A 20,860-nucleotide genomic window follows, 5' to 3' on the forward strand; every position below is an offset into this window, starting at 1 on the left:
GTTTCATGTTAGCAGTTAATTTACTGGTGTCTGTTATAATTATATGTTGAGTTATTCCTAATTGACTTCACTTAAACGCTTGCATGTTCTTGTATCTTGTATACTGTTCTTTAGAGGTAATGTTCTTAAAACAATATATCACTCATTTATTATTTTATATCTTAATAGTCATTAAAGAGTATTATACTGTATGTAGATCAAGATCAACTAACTAAATTAAAGAAGAAAACTTTAAAAAACTAATGTTGTTACAGAACACAGTAAGAGATACAGCATTCAGGACAGAACCTATCATGTGCTTAGCTGTCAGGCTCGTCACGTCAAATTTACATTAACATTTATTTGTTTACCAGAAGCTTTTATCCAAAGCAACTTACAAAACCAAATACCTTTGGTTTAATCAGCAACTTAAAAGTGGGCACTGGCTGTAAAACAGAAAAGAAAATAAAGGGGAAGGGGTGTATTTCCTGTGGATGTGTTTAGTGTATTACCTCCTCCATGGATAAGGGAATTCAAAAAATGAAATTAACTTATGGGCTCATTGTATGCATGAGCCAGTCTGTTGTCTGTTGAATGCTTCAAGATGGACTAATTTTTTAAATTTTACTTTCTTTTCACCATTGAAACTACCAGAAACTTAAAAACTGTGGAGGCAATATAACTTTTAAGTTATTTTTTATTTATTCATAGGGACCTTATATTTTATTTTTTGTTTGTCTGCTTATTTGTACTATCTATCTATCTATCTATCTATCTATCTATCTATCTATCTATCTATCTATCTATCTATCTATCTATCTATCTATCTATCTATCTATCTATCTATCTATCTATCTATCTATTGGAGTGGTGGCTCTGAGGCTAGGGATCTGCACTGGCAATTGGAAGGTTGCCGGTTCAAATTCCGTAAATGCCAAAAGGGACTCTGCTCTGTTGGGCCCTTGAGCAAGGCCCTTAACCTGCAATTGCTGAGCGCTTTGAGTAGTGAGAAAAGCGCTATATAAATGCAAAGAATTATTATTATTATCTAAAAGTATCTATCTATCTATCTATCTATCTATCTATCTATCTATCTATCTATCTATCTATCTATCTATCTATCTATCTATCTATCTATCTATCTATCTATCATCTTTTTTTATATTGTAACTCTCCTACTTCTTGTAAAACACTTTGAGCTACATTTTTTGTATGAAATAAATGTTGCTGTTCTTCTTCTATCTTCCAGTGTGATGTCATGGATCAAAATTTATTAAATTTTCTTCCGGAGCAAGAACATTCAGAGATTTACAAGCTCCTGTCCTCCCACTTGTTGGAGAAGGACTCGGTCTCTCCAGATCATTTAAATGGTATGTTTCTTGCAGCTTTCTTGTTTGCTCTTATTTAAAACCTTTTTTTTTAATATCCTTGCCACAAACCATTCCTTTTATAGAAGGTATTATTGTGTGGTCTTTCCATTTAAAAGAAGTGAAACATTTAATATATAAATAAAATATAATAAAAGTTGAAGGTAAAAAGTTGTTGGGACTCAAATAGTAGAGATAAAATTTTTTCCCTATTGTCAAAAAGACCAGGGACCTCATGTATAACGCCGTGCGTAGAACTCATACTATAACATGGCGTAAGCACAAAAGCGGGAATGTGCGTACGCACAGAAAAATCCAGATGCAGGAATCTGTGCGCACGCAAACTTTCACGTTCTTCCACTACATAAATCCCGATCAGCGTGAAAAGTAACGCACGTGCACGCGCCTTCTGTCCCGCCCCAACTCCTCCCAGAATTACGCCTCTTTGAATATGCAAATCAATATAAATAGCCTTCTGTGAAAAGACAATGAGAAAAGCACAGGGGAAAATATAAGAATTTCAGCAAATACCAAGTGGAGGCAAAGGAAAAACGTACTATTTGTTGGTTTAAACAGTGGTATAATCAACAAAAGAAAGCTGATCGAGTGTCGGAGAAACTCAGAAGCTCAAGTTCACAAAGTCGCACAGTGCCCGAAATAAAAAAGAAATCACATATCAAAGTCGCCTTGAAAAGGCAAGTCGTAGCCCACCGTCTGAGTGTCATATGAAAGCTTATTAGGGTACAGACAAAAAAAAAATAGGCACACAGTGGGAAAAAAGCACGAAATGTCAAATTTAATCTCGAAATTTCCACTTTAATCACGTAGTTTATTTTGCCATTAAAGTAGAACATCATAAACTTCATCTTAAAATCGTTTAATTTACTAGTTTCTCAAATCCCATTGTAACTAAACTAGCACATTAAATGCTTTGTTCTGTATTTGATCTTCTATGTGTGTGAATCACTACCTGCTTCTTAAACGGGCTTTTTTTTTCTCCGACAGGACACATAATCCATTACATTTGTGATATTACAGCTCTCTGAATAATTAAAATACTGAGATGTATACGTGATATCTTTTTCATGATGATAGGAATAAAAGCATGTTATTAAACATGGGAACACGGTGGCGCAGTGATTGTTCATGTCTCACGCAAGAGGCTTGCTGCACCATGCGCGACCTTCGATGAAATAATTTATTACAGAAGTATTCTCTCTTTCAAACGTACTAACCTCCAATTCCTGTCCTTACTTTTCTTTCTCCAAATACCCAATCGCCACACAATCAGCTCTGTAATAGACGTGAAACCATCTGTAAGCTTAAAACGGCGATTCTTCAAAACTTTTAAGGAACATTGAAATATCTTCGTAGTACATGTTTAATTATTCTATCCGTCTATCCTTCCAGTGTCGCGTCAGCACGAGCAAGAATACAATGCAATGCAGGAACAATCCATGAACTAGCCAGCGCTGCGGCACCGTGTCCTCACATGTTTAATTATTAACAATACAGATTATTTAAATGAAGTTAAAGTTTTATCTGTATAATATAATCAACATATTTTGCTGCATTTCATCTTAAAAATGATATCGTCATCAATATGTAAATACGCGCTTTATAAAGTGGCGCAGGTTGTGTAATATTATAACTGTATCCCAAGTTTACAGTGAGGTGATTGTACTTATAAGTCCAAACAGTTCTACAAGGAGCACTTGATGGACTGATTTAGTGCGTTTATAATTCTTAAGATGAAACTTTTCTAAACCACGAAGTTCGTACAGGAAAGTCTCTGAAACGTTTTGCCATGGCTGAGGCAGCATCTGCTTCATGCTGTATACCGATAATTCTCTTTCAGATCAGCTGCTGCTGTGATTCCCCACTCAGATACAGTGATATAAATACTCCGAGTGGTGCAGTGAGAGTAATATGGAAAAAAATGATCTGCTGTGGCAACCCTTAACGGGAGCAGCTGAAAGAAGAACAAGATGCATTGAGAGTAACAACGTTAAAGCAGTTATGGTATTTGGAATACTATGGCTATTCCCTGGACCATTATATTGCTGCAGGTTAATTACAATCAGATGCATTACACTAATAAACAATATGCAGTTAGTATAAGTGTATTTATAAAGCCGCGTCAGGAATGTGGATCTAAGAAAGAAAGGGTGACAACACAGGAACAGTAGCATTGCTTTGACGCTGGGTGCCGCCAGTCTGCAAAACCGAGCGGGGAAATTGCGTACGCCAGGGCATGAGGTACCATGGAAAAGTGTGTGGCTTTACGCCAAGTTTAGGTTTTATACATCGCGATTTGAGCGTGGAAACGTTCGTACGCAACATTTCTGTGCGTACGCACCGTTTATACATGAGGCCCCAGTTCATTAAACAGCTTGGAACTGGTGGAAGTTTGGGTTCAGAAAGAATTCTGTATAAGGCAATGGACGAAATCTTGCAGATGTGGACAGCATATCTTTTCTGTAAACATTCATTGTATCAAAATGCCATGAGAAAGAAAAAAAAAACCCTCAGTGAAACCAGAAACCAACACACATCTATAAATTACAGTAGGCTAAATGGGCCATCACTGGGCATTCAGTTAAGGATACAGCCATGTTTCAATGTGCATGAATACGTTTTGGACTTCAATGATTTTAAACATTCTTGGCCAGTCCAAGTGGCATGGCTCACCCATTCTGAAGCAGCGCATTTTAACAGCTGAGATGTCTGTCCAGCTGGCACCAGCTGACAAGGTTCCTTCAAAGGTTTCTCAGAAGTGAGCACTGCCACCAATGAATACCAGTTTTTATCTCTTTTGGCATCTTTATATGAGCAAGAGGTTCATCTGAGGTTATAATTTTTACCAGTAATGGCCCACTGCACGAATACACTTGACTTGAGCATTCACAGTTTTCATCCTCTTTCTCTGTACATTTAGCATTCATTTGCTCAGAGGTTGATGCGCTTGCTGCTTCCTGAGCAGCTCTCCTTTTCTCCACCCTAGCGGCGTACTTCTCTTTTTTCATCATCAACTTTTCACGTTAAAACTGATTAAGTCAGTGTTTGTGTTGCAATTACTTTTCCTTACGTACGTTTTCCTTAATTTTTCACTTAAGCTGGCACTTAAGTCTTCAATCTGCCTCAAGAATGATTTAAGATATGAAAAGGTAGGGGAAGTGACGGCGAAGGTGGGAGGGATGAGAACAGCGCCCATACACATGTGCCGCATGGCCGCCCTACTGCTGAGAGTTGATTCTACAATAAAATAAAATAAAAATAAAAAGAGGAATAACCTTGGAGGTCAATCATCACACCGAATGCGGATAGTAGACATCAAGTAGTATATGTGTACCAAATTTCAGGTCAATAGTTTAAACGGTTTGCGAGCTACAGGTGATTTAAAATCCTGGTCAGACAAACAAACAGCCATGGTAGCGTATTGTATAAGAAGATTGTCTTAACTACTGGGATCATCTGTAAAAATCCTGACAGAGGACCTTATTTAATTGCATGTCAGAGATATTAAGTTCTTTACTGATCACTAGTCAAGATGTAGTGGAGGTCAAACATGGTACAAAAGTTCAATGGTGACCCTTTATGGGGGTGTGCTACATTTGTTGTCAGTAGCAAAACCAGAAACAGGAACAGAATTGTCCTATTCAGAAGAATGCTCAAAAACGTTTTTCTCACAAAGTCTTTCTATTTCTACATTATTTAATGTGTATAGCCATCTATTATAACATGAAGCACAAAATAGCAGAACCCATGAAAACTAGAAACACAGAATGACAGCACCCATACAAATACATACACAAAATGGTGGTGCTCATGAAAGAATAATCCCACAAAATGGCAATAAAATTACTTCATCTAAATTGCAATTAAAGTACTAAATAAATTATCAAATAAAAAGAATAATTACTTACACAGTCCTACCAGTTGCATTATGGTGTTGTTGAATTTAACAATGCAGAGGATTCTTCAGATTTAATCTGCTGTAAATACATGTGTATTATGAACCTTCTTTAATGTATTTCATATGAAACAAATCTGCAGGTATTTCATTAGCATCTATTATTTTGTCATAATGTAACTTAAGTTTTTTTTCAAAAGAAGAATATAGGTTTGAAGCCACACTTTAAAATGGCTTATGTGACTTATCTCAGTTTTGGTTTCATGGGAAGAGATTTCCATGGAAACATTATGGTACAGCTTGTGTTAAGGTCACAAATTGCTGATCTTAAGAAAGAACCCTTCAGTATTGGCGAGGTTTTTCTACACTACCCTCAGAGATGCTAAGATAGTTTCCTCAACACAAAATTAAAGAGCAGGGATGTAATCATTAAAATATGACTTTTCTGCTAATATGGAAGACCTTCAGTGAAGAGACAAGGATCTTCTCCTAAATGCTAGGACAAGTGAGAAATACTTGAATCAAATTGAAAATGAAATGTACAGTTAATATATTCCAGAGGTTGAGAGCAGTGAAATAGTTATATACTAAGATGATAAGGAATGTTTTGGAAGATGAAGCAGCAAACCAAGAAATAATAACAGTTATGACAATATGGGATTAATAGTTACAAAGAAAATGGGAAATGGAAAAAACAGCTTGAGAGGTATTTTGGTAATAGTTCAGCAATCAACTCTGAAATTACTTTTTCATTTCGCTTTAAATTTTCATTCCTTTAGAAATAAAGATTAAATAAATCTCAAAAAAGTAATTTAATATAGCAACAGTAATCTTAGGTATCTATTTTACTTTTGTGCTTCACTTTATCGCATGGCTCAAACTGTGAAATAGACCCACCAAACACAAAAGGTATCATTTGATAGATAATAACAAACAGAATTAAAATGTAACAAGTAATTCTTTAGCTCTTTTCAAAAGTTTAGTCAGAACAGACAAAAGCAGAATAATTCTTTGGAATTATACCAATTCATGAGGAAACAAACTATGTTAGCATTGTTTAAATTGAATGTCCAACAGACACAAACTGTGCGGTCATCTCAATCCTAACTGGGAATTCTAATCTCATAGAGACTAAAGGGTGCATGTAGGTGTCCAAAACTAGAGCAGTGATCTTGAAGCAGTGTTGGACGATGGAGTCTAGGATTAGATCTCTTGATTCCCATTCTGTATCTGCTGTTAATGTATGTTCCATAACTATGTTAAATCATTTAGACAAAGCTTATAGTGATGTCAAAGGGACCAGGTAAACATTAAAACTGTAGTTAAAGTGATTATGATGAGAGTTGTGGTATCACAATGCTAAGCTGGACACACCAGGCCATGCTATCCTCAAAAATCTACTGAATTTGGATATGAAAAAAATCACTTAGAATTCACAAAAATATGAATATCATCGTTATCTCAAGGAGCAGAAGCCTTGCTGTTGTGATTTCTCACTTTCCTTGAGCTACAGGGGGTCCGTCACTTAAAGATGGTCATAAAACACTCTTTGGTGTTCCATTTTTTCTGCTAATTTTGCACAAAATAAATATCCTATTACTCTAAAATGTATTTCTAAGTAGTTTACCAATAATGTAAAATTTCCTTGTGTGTTCTTATCATGAAAAATGTAAATAAGTGGTTGGAAAAAAAGTACTTTTCAGTTTATTTACTGTATTTGAATATTTCATAATTTGTGAGACTCAAAGCCTTTATACTGAAGCACAACAGTCTTTAGTTTAGTGAGGTGAATAGAATGGTAGAGCTGTATGCCGCACCTTCAATCCCAAGTCACTTAGTAGCAGAAGGTTGTATAAAATGATGCACATGCAATGGAGATAGTGCGGTTTTCGTTAACAGTCCATAGCTCTTTTTTTTTTTGTTTTAATCTACTGTTGACACCATATTGAATGTCAAGCCACTTGATCGCTATCTGCATCCCTCTGTGGGATGTCCCCAAGTGAAGAATGCTAATGTACAATAAGTTTAAAATACAACCCTTGATTATGAGCAGGCAGAGGATTTTTCTTTTTTCTATCATGCAGGCCTTATTAAGGATGTACTTGTAAGGAGCTTGTCAGTGGGATGCAAACACAGACAATCACAACATGTGTATTAGCTCAATAAATATTTACCTTGACGCCACCATGTACGGCCAAGTAATGTCCCTATCATGATTATACTCCTTAAGATAACAAATGGTTGCACAAAGGAAAAAATGAAAAACTGCACAGATGAAACAGGCTGTGACCTAAAGATAGCCCATTTTATTTGGCATAGTCAGCAATGCAGTAGGAGATAAAACTAAAAATAGCAAATTGGCAGCACAGTGCTGTAGCTGTTTAAATATAGTGCAGGTATAAAAGTGTTCCTGTAAGAAGAATAAAGAGGGTGAGGTGCTATTTATTCAGCAACAAAGAAAATGAAAGCACAATGCTGTAGATTAGCAATCAGTCTGTATTTTTTGTAGATAGTTTACGCTAAATTATTATGGTAAACCTCTTCATCGCCTCAACTGAATTTCTGATTTACAGTTCCACACAGTGCTAGTCATATCTCTGCATATAATCCATTAATGCCAGTGTAAAACACTCATTCTTAAGGGGTCTGTTAGTCATTGTAAGTGATCAGACAGACCACAATAAAGAGTTGGGGTACCTCCCTGGTGACAGTGTATAACTGTAGGGCCAGATTTGTAAAATTTGTGCATACAGAAAATGAGGTCTGAAATCTGAATGTCCAACTATCCATCCAAAAGTCAGGACTTATAAAAGAAAATGTTACGTGAAAGCTTGTATACGCAACATTTTGGAGAAAATGGGAAATGACTACACCGTTGGTCAAGCAAGCAAATGCAGCGAATCCAGCTAAATGATGATTCACACATGTAATTTTTCATATCACTATTATCATAATGTGGATTTACGTGACATACATACTGTAAAGGTGTTAGATATGATGTAGAAACTCTATTTTAGTTTTTTTATCAGAGGGCCAATTCTGCGTATTTGTGCATTGTGCAGCTGGCGGAGCTCACTCCATTTACTGCAGCAATAACATGTTGCCATTCAGTTTATTTTCACTTGTTACACTCACGCTTAGGCCACCAAACACAGGTTCTTTGCCTGCCTCTGCCTTGGAGACGAGAACTCCAATCTCACATTCTTCAGAGTTTTTCCCTCGCTTCTCTTGTCTCCATTCTGTCACCTTACACGTAAATCTTTGCATGTTTTATATATATATATATATATATATATATATATATATACAGTATATATATATATATATATATATATCTACTGTATATATATAAAATCCTAAGCCTAAAAGTGCAATGATTTTATGCAGTGATTTTATGTAACTTTTTTGTCACGCTTTAAATTGGGCTTATTTTAAAACCTACATATACAGTGCATCCGGAAAGTATTCACAGCGCATCACTTTTTCCACATTTTGTTATGTTACAGCCTTATTCCAAAATGGATTAAATTCATTTTTTTCCTTAGAATTCTACACACAACACCCCATAATGACAACGTGAAAAAAGTTTACTTGAGGTTTTTGCAAATTTATTAAAAATAAAAAAACTGAGAATTCTCATGTACATAAGTATTCATAGCCTTTGCTCAATACTTTGTTGATGCACCTTTGGCAGCAATTACAGCCTCAAGTCTTGTTGAATATGATGCCACAAGCTTGGCACACCTATCCTTGGCCAGTTTCGCCCATTCCTCTTTGCAGCACCTCTCAAGCTCCATCAGGTTGGATGGGAAGCGTCGGTGCACAGCCATTTTAAGATCTCTCCAGAGATGTTCAATCGGATTCAAGTCTGGGCTCTGGCTGGTTGTCCTGAAGCCACTCCTTTGATATTTTGGCTGTGTGCTTAGGGTCGTTGTCCTGCTGAAAGCTGAACCGTCGCCCCAGTCTGAGGTCGAGAGCGCTCTGGAGCAGGTTTTCATCCAGGATGTCTCTGTACATTGCTGCAGTCATCTTTCCCTTTATCCTGACTAGTCTCCCAGTTCCTGCCGCTGAAAAACATCCCCACAGCATGATGCTGCCACCACCATGCTTCACTGTAGGGATGGTGCCAGGTTTCCTCCAAACGTGATGCCTGGCATTCACGCCAAAGAGTTCAATCTTTGTCTCATCAGGTCAGAATTTTCTTTCTCATGGTCTGAGAGTCCTTCAGGTGCCTTTTGGCAAACTCCAGGCGGGCTGCCATGTGCCTTTTACTAAGGAGTGGCTTCCGTCTGGCCACTCTACCATACAGGCCTGATTGGTGGATTGCTGCAGAGATGGTTGTCCTTCTGGAAGGTTCTCCTCTCTCCACAGAGGGCCTCTGGAGCTCTGACAGAGTGACCATCGGGTTCTTGGTCACCTCCCTGACTAAGGCCCTTCTCCCCCGATCGCTCAGTTTAGATGGCTGGCCAGCTCTAGGAAGAGTCCTGGTGGTTTCGAACTTCTTCCACTTACGGATGATGGAGGCCACTGTGCTCATTGGGACCTTCAAAGGAGCAGAAATTTTTCTGTAAATTTCCCCAGATTTGTGCCTCAAGACAATCCTGTCTCGGAGGTCTACAGACAATTCCTTTGACTTCATGCTTGGTTTGTGCTCTGACATGAACTGTCAACTGTGGGACCTTATATAGACAGGTGTGTGCCTTTCCAAATCATGTCCAAGCAAGTGAATTTACCACAGGTGGACACCAATTAAGCTGCAGAAACATCTCAAGGATGATCAGGGGAAACAGGATGCACCTGAGCTCAATTTTGAGCTTCACGGCAAAGGCTGTGAATACTTATGTACATGCGCTTTCTCAGTTTTTTTTATTTTAATAAATTTGCAAACTTTTTTCACGTTGTCATTATGGGGTGTTGTGTGTAGAATTCTGAGGAAAAAAATGAATTTATCCATTTTGGAATAAGGCTGTAACATAACAAAATGTGAAAAAAGTGATGCGCTGTGAATACTTTCCGGATGCACTGTATATGTTTGATATCATTCTTTTCAGAATTTATCAAACTTTGATGTTGCTAGATTTTCAGATTCTTATTCCATTTTTAAATTATAAACTAATATATCAAGAAAGTTATGGTTTTTAATATCAAGAAAGTCGTGGTTTTTAATTTCAATAAATCATTATTATTTCAATAATTTATTTTAATAATTTAATTCAATAAATTATATTAGTTTTGATCGAGTAAACTTTCTTTCACAGGAACAAACTATTAAAAAAAATGATCTATTCATTACACCAATGTTTGTATTTAGGTAATTTAGTTAGCTGAAGTTCGAGTTATGATGACCCATTGCATACCACTTTAGTTTTCACTTCATTTTTACTGTTATTTAAATGAGTAATTTTTTAAAAAAGAAGTTTTTTTTTATCTATAAGAATGTCAGTTAAAACAAATGAATCATTTATTTAGTCTCTTATAAATACTCATAAGAACATAATGTTATGTTCTGTTCTATGTATTGTACTGTATTGTATTGACCCCCTTCTTTTAACACCCACTGCACGCCCAACCTACCTGGAAAGGGGTCTCTCTTTGAACTGCCTCTCCCAAGGGTTCTTCCATTTTTTCCCTACTAGGGTTTTTTTGGGAGTTTTTCCTTATCTTCTTATAGAGTCAAGGCTGGGGGGCTGTCAAAAGGCAGGGCCTGTTAAAGCCCATTGCGGCACTTCTTTTACATATTTATAGAATTTCATGATTTTAACTCCAATAAATAATCATTTTTCTTTTGTCATTTATAGATTTTATTAATATTCTGGCTGCAACTGGGGGTTGGGCGCCAAAGGTGCCAGGGGGCTTGGCCCGCCTAGTATATATATATATATATATATATATATATATATATATATATATATATATATATATATATATATATATATATATATAGTATATATATGATTAGCATATTATGCATTCATGTGTTGTCGGACAGACAGTAAATCTGAGCTGTCCAGTGGGAAATATCACGCGAACGCTCGATAAACTCAGAATTACAACTGTTTAAAATTAGATATGCAACCTGGCTGGTCTGAAATGCCATTTTTTTGTTTGAATAGCATTTAGAGCAAAGTGATACACATTTAAAAAAATTATTTTCACCTTTATTTCCAAAAAAAATGCATTTCATCATTAGTTGCAGATGAGCACAATAGATGATTATTTCAGAGAGGCAACAGGGCAGGGTTTTAAGGCCTATCATGTATGGCAGTACATTTACAAGATGATTATGATTTATAAAGGGTAAATGTGCATACGCCAGGTTTTATAAATCAGATTTTTTTTGGTGTATGAATTTTCCTGTTTTTTGGTGTACTGTACATGTACTTTCATGCTCAAATCCACACAAAGTTGTAAAATTTAGAACCCCGGTCCTTTAATCTCCTTCATGTTGTCTGCTAGTCCCATTCTGGCAACAATTTTACAATTTTAATGTTTTGTGATTGGATAGGTTGTGACCATGATAATACAAATATTGATCCTGTGTTTACTGCAGGTTAAAACAAGCAGTCAAAATAAGCAAAATGTTTAGATGAATTACCGTGATTGCTTATTGAGAGATCAGTTACAAGGAGAACCTCTTAGCACTGCGGCCAAACTGGACAAAATTAGTGGATGTTTCCTACTAATAATGTGTGTGTCCTGTTGTGTTAATTGTTAATTATAACCTATAGTAAACATGGCAGCTTTAGAAATTCAATGTGCTAGTCTGATGTGACTGGTACTTGAGCTTTTGTGAAGGTCAGCAGCTTTTTATTTTTTTTCTCTGGTATGTTTGCACTTGTATATTGCTTCTGGATAGCTACTAATTTGTGTAAGATATCTTTTTCACGTGCACACTTAAATCAACAATGCAACAACTGACCTGCTGTATGCCATCTTATTAAGTGGTGACTGTCAAGCTTTGGAAAATTGAAACAGTTGCTGAATCTGAACATGAGTTATATATTTTGTCCCCTTTTTATTTCCCAAGGTTTAATTGCCAAGGCTTAAGCTCCACTGCACATCTGTAGTCACTGTTGTGGTGCTGGAGAATTGTTGATGAATATATTTGTCAATTTCCTTTCCTTAAATATATTTTTATTATTCAAATTACAAAAACAAAAGTATTAAAGTAAGTTAACAAATAGTAAAAGTTATCTTTGCTTTTGAGGATCTAATAGCATGTAAAATATTAACATAATTCTGTATTACTAACATAAATACTTTAAGAGGAGTAGCACATGGCATTTAGGGATATGAAACTTCCCATATATAATCAGCAAAATATAATAACAGTGTATATGTCAGCTTCCATTTTTGTAATACAGAAGAGAGGATGGAATAAATTAGACCTTCATTCATCAGATATCATTTTTAAAGTCAAATGTATAATAAACTTATTAATACATAAAAGCAACACTTTTGAAAACAAAATATATATGCAAAATATTTTTAATATGCTTCTACTAATATAAATATATTTAAAAATATGTTATACTTTAGGTATATTAAACTATCTTGTAATATCCTGAAATATTTTAAAAAATGTAAATTATTCCAGTTTTTTATATATTATGAAATACTATGCCATTTTCTAAGCCCTGATCAAGTTCGTGAGAGGCTGAAGCCTAACCCTATAATAGTAGGGGGCAAGGCAGGATCAATCCATGGACAGGGTGCCAGTCCATCACAGGGCGAGCACACACACCACACACCCACTAGGGCCAGTTTACCGTCACGAGTCCACCTAACCTGCATGTCTTTGGTCTGTGGGAGGAAACCCATGCAGACACAAGGAGGACATGCATACTCCACACAGGGAGTTTGTGAATGTGAACTCTGGTCTCCTCACTGCAAGGCAGCAGCGCCACCACTGCACCACTGTGCCCTCCTATATATTGCAAAATATTTTCTAAAATATACAAATTATATTTACTAATATATTTTAAGACACTGTCTATAAATTACTGTAACATACATTTTAGATGTATTAAAGTATATTTTAAATGTTCCCCAAAGTAATATTTGTAATATAATATATTTTAAAATATGACACATTTTTAAAAATGTATATAATTGCCATTCTTATAAATATATTTAAAATGTGATTAAATATCTAGTCATGATATTGTAAATCTCATTCAATAGATATTTCCTTGCTGCAGCTTACATCGATGTGTGTGTTGGACCAAACCACACTATGACACAGCACACAGCACAAGTGCAGCACCAACCTTATATAAGTAATGGCATTCAACTGCAACATTGTGTCGTCAGGTGCACTACTCATTGTGTTAACTGAAGTTAAAAGTGTCTGATTTCAAATATTGTATTCTAAAACTTAAATGTAAACATATTTGATTTCTGATATCTCTTACCCTATGTGTACCATCAGCATTCACATTTCCTTGGTATGTTTGTGTTGTCTGATCCTGTCTTGCCCGGCACTCCCTGTCTCAAGTGCGTTCCCACAAAGCCTGTGATTTTGAGGCAACTTGCTTACCTTCTGTCTGCTTTTTGGTTATGACCAATGGTAGACGGGGCTCATTACCTGCTGTAAAAACATCATTTATTTTCTTGTGAATACTTCAGGCCTTTGAAGGCGACTCTCAGAGTGTCTCCTAAGGCTTGAATCCTCAACCACTCTTGCCCAGCACTTCCTTTGTAAATTGTGTCCCCAAAGCCAATCTGGCCAATCAGATTGCTCGAAGTGACTATACACACACACACACACACACACACACACACACACACACACACTCACAGAAACAGTAGAGTTATGTTTTATAGCAGATACATAGACTTGTTATTTCATGTCTAGCTATATTTACAGCATTCTCAACCATATCTGTATAAAATGGGCTTTGCTAAATAAATCATGAAAAGATGTTTTTTTAGAAATGTCAAGGAATATTAACTAATAATAAAAACACCCTATGAAAAATGCATAGATACACATATTTAATATCATGTTGTGAGTAATTTATTCTAGAGTTTAAAATTAATTTTCTGCACAATTCAATTTTTTAAAGTTGTATGCACTTTTTAAATCATACAAAGTCCATATTTAATCCAACATTTGATTGCTTTTATTTATCTTAATTATTTTGATTTAATTTTGTGCCAAAAATAACTTGGACAGGCTTGCTTGTACAGATCAATGCGCTCAAGTAATGTATTCTCAAAATGAAATAAAAAACATTAGTTGTTCTTCTAATTCATCTCTGTTCATCTAATTTTAGTATGTTCATAGAGAAAAGGAAAAAAATAAAGGTTTGTAAAAGTGGAGAAAATAAACACAACATTGTTTCATTATGGTAATAACCATCTACTTGTTCCTTTGTATGCATGCTGATGCAGCCAGCACTTTACTTATAGTGAATTACAGAAATAAAGTGGATTCGTGTGGAAGATTGTGTTTAAACAGACTAGGGGGTCACTTCACTTGTTCACTCCCCGACACCAGCGCTATGCGCCAACCACTTCGTGTCTCTGCTGCTCATGTTGTGAAGAGGGGGGCTGAACGCACCCCAAGGAGATGTGGTTGCTTCTCTGACACCCCCTCTTAAACAGTGATACAATGGGAAACACAGTTTTTTTTTTTACCTCCTCTTTGCTCGATCAGCTGCTGCTGCTGCCATGCCGCGTGACCTACATTTCGCATGGCGCACTTCTGTCATATCACCTATGTCCATATATTTGATCACTTTTCGATTTTACCTTTTCATCAATATCGAATTGAATTTTGATTCCGTGTTTGGAATTACATTGTGACAATGCAACGTATAACTGCCTGTGAATGAAAATTGTTTCTTTCTCTCTACAAGAAATGTGTCTGACATAACCACGCAGGACTTTTCCAAAGCTCTTTGCATAAGCTCTTGTCTCACGGGGCTTCCGGCCCCAGGTGTGGTTACATCGCTTGGCACGAAGATCCGTCTCGCAGGACATGAAAGTGTCTCTGAGACAATCACGTCTTGTCTCCTTCCAAGATTTTTTTTTTATAATAGAGAGATAAACCAACTAAGTGAACAATCTGGTAGAACCAGGCGTCTGGAGACAAAAATATATGGTTGTTATATTACGGGTGTATACCTGTATATAACACTATATTTTCAACATAAAAATATTAAAATATGTATTTAAACTAAATATATTTCACATTAAATTGAAATCTATGGAATATAACTCCAAAGATGTTTTTTGAGATAATGGGTTGTATAGATTTTATTGTAAGATATCATTTGGATACTGAAAGATGCCAGTTAAACTATTTACAATTCTTATTTTTCCTGATAATTACATATAAACATATTTGTTCACCCCATAAATATGTTATCTGGAACAATGAAGAAATTCCATTTAAATATAAATCTGTATGTGCAAAAATCATTATAACATTGGCAATGAAAAATGTCCATCTTTATAACTATTCATAATTTCGTTGATATGGCTTTGCAGTCCTTGAACCTTAACACATGCGCCAGAGTGGACACTTGGGAATGTTACCAGACACATTTGTTTGTTTAGAGTGCTAACTGAACTCACTGCATGATACCACAACAGTTACTGTCTGTTCCAAAAACTCAAGTAAATAGTTGCATTAGAACACTAAAATTGCATTTACACTAGTATGTGACCTCAATTGCCTGTTTTTTCAAGTTAAGCAGGCATCCAAATACTGTTCTGCAGATTTGCTTATCTTATTGTGTTAAGCCATTGTCCACATGCCTCAAGCCTTTCCTGCTGCCTCTTTGTGTTCAGACAAGCATGTAATCTGTGATTAGTAGATAATAAATACATTACTGGTGTCGCATAAGACAGATGAATAAGAGGAACAATTTAAAACAGGTTTTTAAAACATCTCAAGGATGATCAGGGGAAACAGGATGCACCTGAGCTCAATTTTGAGCTTCACGGCAAAGGCTGTGAATACTTATGTACATGCGCTTTCTCAGTTTTTTTTATTTTAATAAATTTGCAAACTTTTTTCACGTTGTCATTATGGGGTGTTGTGTGTAGAATTCTGAGGAAAAAAATGAATTTATCCATTTTGGAATAAGGCTGTAACATAACAAAATGTGAAAAAAGTGATGCGCTGTGAATACTTTCCGGATGCACTGTATATGTTTGATATCATTCTTTTCAGAATTTATCAAACTTTGATGTTGCTAGATTTTCAGATTCTTATTCCATTTTTAAATTATAAACTAATATATCAAGAAAGTTATGGTTTTTAATATCAAGAAAGTCGTGGTTTTTAATTTCAATAAATCATTATTATTTCAATAATTTATTTTAATAATTTAATTCAATAAATTATATTAGTTTTGATCGAGTAAACTTTCTTTCACAGGAACAAACTATTAAAAAAAATGATCTATTCATTACACCAATGTTTGTATTTAGGTAATTTAGTTAGCTGAAGTTCGAGTTATGATGACCCATTGCATACCACTTTAGTTTTCACTTCATTTTTACTGTTATTTAAATGAGTAATTTTTTAAAAAAGAAGTTTTTTTTTATCTATAAGAATGTCAGTTAAAACAAATGAATCATTTATTTAGTCTCTTATAAATACTCATAAGAACATAATGTTATGTTCTGTTCTATGTATTGTACTGTATTGTATTGACCCCCTTCTTTTAACACCCACTGCACGCCCAACCTACCTGGAAAGGGGTCTCTCTTTGAACTGCCTCTCCCAAGGGTTCTTCCATTTTTTCCCTACTAGGGTTTTTTTGGGAGTTTTTCCTTATCTTCTTATAGAGTCAAGGCTGGGGGGCTGTCAAAAGGCAGGGCCTGTTAAAGCCCATTGCGGCACTTCTTTTACATATTTATAGAATTTCATGATTTTAACTCCAATAAATAATCATTTTTCTTTTGTCATTTATAGATTTTATTAATATTCTGGCTGCAACTGGGGGTTGGGCGCCAAAGGTGCCAGGGGGCTTGGCCCGCCTAGTATATATATATATATATATATATATATATATATATATATATATATATATATATATATATATATATATATATAGTATATATATGATTAGCATATTATGCATTCATGTGTTGTCGGACAGACAGTAAATCTGAGCTGTCCAGTGGGAAATATCACGCGAACGCTCGATAAACTCAGAATTACAACTGTTTAAAATTAGATATGCAACCTGGCTGGTCTGAAATGCCATTTTTTTGTTTGAATAGCATTTAGAGCAAAGTGATACACATTTAAAAAAATTATTTTCACCTTTATTTCCAAAAAAAATGCATTTCATCATTAGTTGCAGATGAGCACAATAGATGATTATTTCAGAGAGGCAACAGGGCAGGGTTTTAAGGCCTATCATGTATGGCAGTACATTTACAAGATGATTATGATTTATAAAGGGTAAATGTGCATACGCCAGGTTTTATAAATCAGATTTTTTTTGGTGTATGAATTTTCCTGTTTTTTGGTGTACTGTACATGTACTTTCATGCTCAAATCCACACAAAGTTGTAAAATTTAGAACCCCGGTCCTTTAATCTCCTTCATGTTGTCTGCTAGTCCCATTCTGGCAACAATTTTACAATTTTAATGTTTTGTGATTGGATAGGTTGTGACCATGATAATACAAATATTGATCCTGTGTTTACTGCAGGTTAAAACAAGCAGTCAAAATAAGCAAAATGTTTAGATGAATTACCGTGATTGCTTATTGAGAGATCAGTTACAAGGAGAACCTCTTAGCACTGCGGCCAAACTGGACAAAATTAGTGGATGTTTCCTACTAATAATGTGTGTGTCCTGTTGTGTTAATTGTTAATTATAACCTATAGTAAACATGGCAGCTTTAGAAATTCAATGTGCTAGTCTGATGTGACTGGTACTTGAGCTTTTGTGAAGGTCAGCAGCTTTTTATTTTTTTTCTCTGGTATGTTTGCACTTGTATATTGCTTCTGGATAGCTACTAATTTGTGTAAGATATCTTTTTCACGTGCACACTTAAATCAACAATGCAACAACTGACCTGCTGTATGCCATCTTATTAAGTGGTGACTGTCAAGCTTTGGAAAATTGAAACAGTTGCTGAATCTGAACATGAGTTATATATTTTGTCCCCTTTTTATTTCCCAAGGTTTAATTGCCAAGGCTTAAGCTCCACTGCACATCTGTAGTCACTGTTGTGGTGCTGGAGAATTGTTGATGAATATATTTGTCAATTTCCTTTCCTTAAATATATTTTTATTATTCAAATTACAAAAACAAAAGTATTAAAGTAAGTTAACAAATAGTAAAAGTTATCTTTGCTTTTGAGGATCTAATAGCATGTAAAATATTAACATAATTCTGTATTACTAACATAAATACTTTAAGAGGAGTAGCACATGGCATTTAGGGATATGAAACTTCCCATATATAATCAGCAAAATATAATAACAGTGTATATGTCAGCTTCCATTTTTGTAATACAGAAGAGAGGATGGAATAAATTAGACCTTCATTCATCAGATATCATTTTTAAAGTCAAATGTATAATAAACTTATTAATACATAAAAGCAACACTTTTGAAAACAAAATATATATGCAAAATATTTTTAATATGCTTCTACTAATATAAATATATTTAAAAATATGTTATACTTTAGGTATATTAAACTATCTTGTAATATCCTGAAATATTTTAAAAAATGTAAATTATTCCAGTTTTTTATATATTATGAAATACTATGCCATTTTCTAAGCCCTGATCAAGTTCGTGAGAGGCTGAAGCCTAACCCTATAATAGTAGGGGGCAAGGCAGGATCAATCCATGGACAGGGTGCCAGTCCATCACAGGGCGAGCACACACACCACACACCCACTAGGGCCAGTTTACCGTCACGAGTCCACCTAACCTGCATGTCTTTGGTCTGTGGGAGGAAACCCATGCAGACACAAGGAGGACATGCATACTCCACACAGGGAGTTTGTGAATGTGAACTCTGGTCTCCTCACTGCAAGGCAGCAGCGCCACCACTGCACCACTGTGCCCTCCTATATATTGCAAAATATTTTCTAAAATATACAAATTATATTTACTAATATATTTTAAGACACTGTCTATAAATTACTGTAACATACATTTTAGATGTATTAAAGTATATTTTAAATGTTCCCCAAAGTAATATTTGTAATATAATATATTTTAAAATATGACACATTTTTAAAAATGTATATAATTGCCATTCTTATAAATATATTTAAAATGTGATTAAATATCTAGTCATGATATTGTAAATCTCATTCAATAGATATTTCCTTGCTGCAGCTTACATCGATGTGTGTGTTGGACCAAACCACACTATGACACAGCACACAGCACAAGTGCAGCACCAACCTTATATAAGTAATGGCATTCAACTGCAACATTGTGTCGTCAGGTGCACTACTCATTGTGTTAACTGAAGTTAAAAGTGTCTGATTTCAAATATTGTATTCTAAAACTTAAATGTAAACATATTTGATTTCTGATATCTCTTACCCTATGTGTACCATCAGCATTCACATTTCCTTGGTATGTTTGTGTTGTCTGATCCTGTCTTGCCCGGCACTCCCTGTCTCAAGTGCGTTCCCACAAAGCCTGTGATTTTGAGGCAACTTGCTTACCTTCTGTCTGCTTTTTGGTTATGACCAATGGTAGACGGGGCTCATTACCTGCTGTAAAAACATCATTTATTTTCTTGTGAATACTTCAGGCCTTTGAAGGCGACTCTCAGAGTGTCTCCTAAGGCTTGAATCCTCAACCACTCTTGCCCAGCACTTCCTTTGTAAATTGTGTCCCCAAAGCCAATCTGGCCAATCAGATTGCTCGAAGTGACTATACACACACACACACACACACACACACACACACACACACTCACAGAAACAGTAGAGTTATGTTTTATAGCAGATACATAGACTTGTTATTTCATGTCTAGCTATATTTACAGCATTCTCAACCATATCTGTATAAAATGGGCTTTGCTAAATAAATCATGAAAAGATGTTTTTTTAGAAATGTCAAGGAATATTAACTAATAATAAAAACACCCTATGAAAAATGCATAGATACACATATTTAATATCATGTTGTGAGTAATTTATTCTAGAGTTTAAAATTAATTTTCTGCACAATTCAATTTTTTAAAGTTGTATGCACTTTTTAAATCATACAAAGTCCATATTTAATCCAACATTTGATTGCTTTTATTTATCTTAATTATTTTGATTTAATTTTGTGCCAAAAATAACTTGGACAGGCTTGCTTGTACAGATCAATGCGCTCAAGTAATGTATTCTCAAAATGAAATAAAAAACATTAGTTGTTCTTCTAATTCATCTCTGTTCATCTAATTTTAGTATGTTCATAGAGAAAAGGAAAAAAATAAAGGTTTGTAAAAGTGGAGAAAATAAACACAACATTGTTTCATTATGGTAATAACCATCTACTTGTTCCTTTGTATGCATGCTGATGCAGCCAGCACTTTACTTATAGTGAATTACAGAAATAAAGTGGATTCGTGTGGAAGATTGTGTTTAAACAGACTAGGGGGTCA

General features: G+C 35.1%; 1 protein-coding gene across 2 annotated transcripts in view; it reads left to right on the forward strand.

The window, feature by feature from the left end:
* Positions 1–20,860, forward strand: part of LOC114650755 (neuronal PAS domain-containing protein 2-like) — a 285,173-nt gene that overhangs the window by 143,104 nt on the left and 121,209 nt on the right. For both annotated transcript variants that reach the window (XM_028800579.2, XM_051926184.1), the window contains exon 6: positions 1,229–1,349. In XM_028800579.2, the coding sequence (XP_028656412.2) occupies positions 1,229–1,349 (121 nt within the window). The remainder of the gene's footprint in view (positions 1–1,228; positions 1,350–20,860) is intronic.

Source organism: Erpetoichthys calabaricus, chromosome 4, assembly GCF_900747795.2.
Source record: "Erpetoichthys calabaricus chromosome 4, fErpCal1.3, whole genome shotgun sequence".
NCBI classification, from domain to species: domain Eukaryota; kingdom Metazoa; phylum Chordata; class Cladistia; order Polypteriformes; family Polypteridae; genus Erpetoichthys; species Erpetoichthys calabaricus.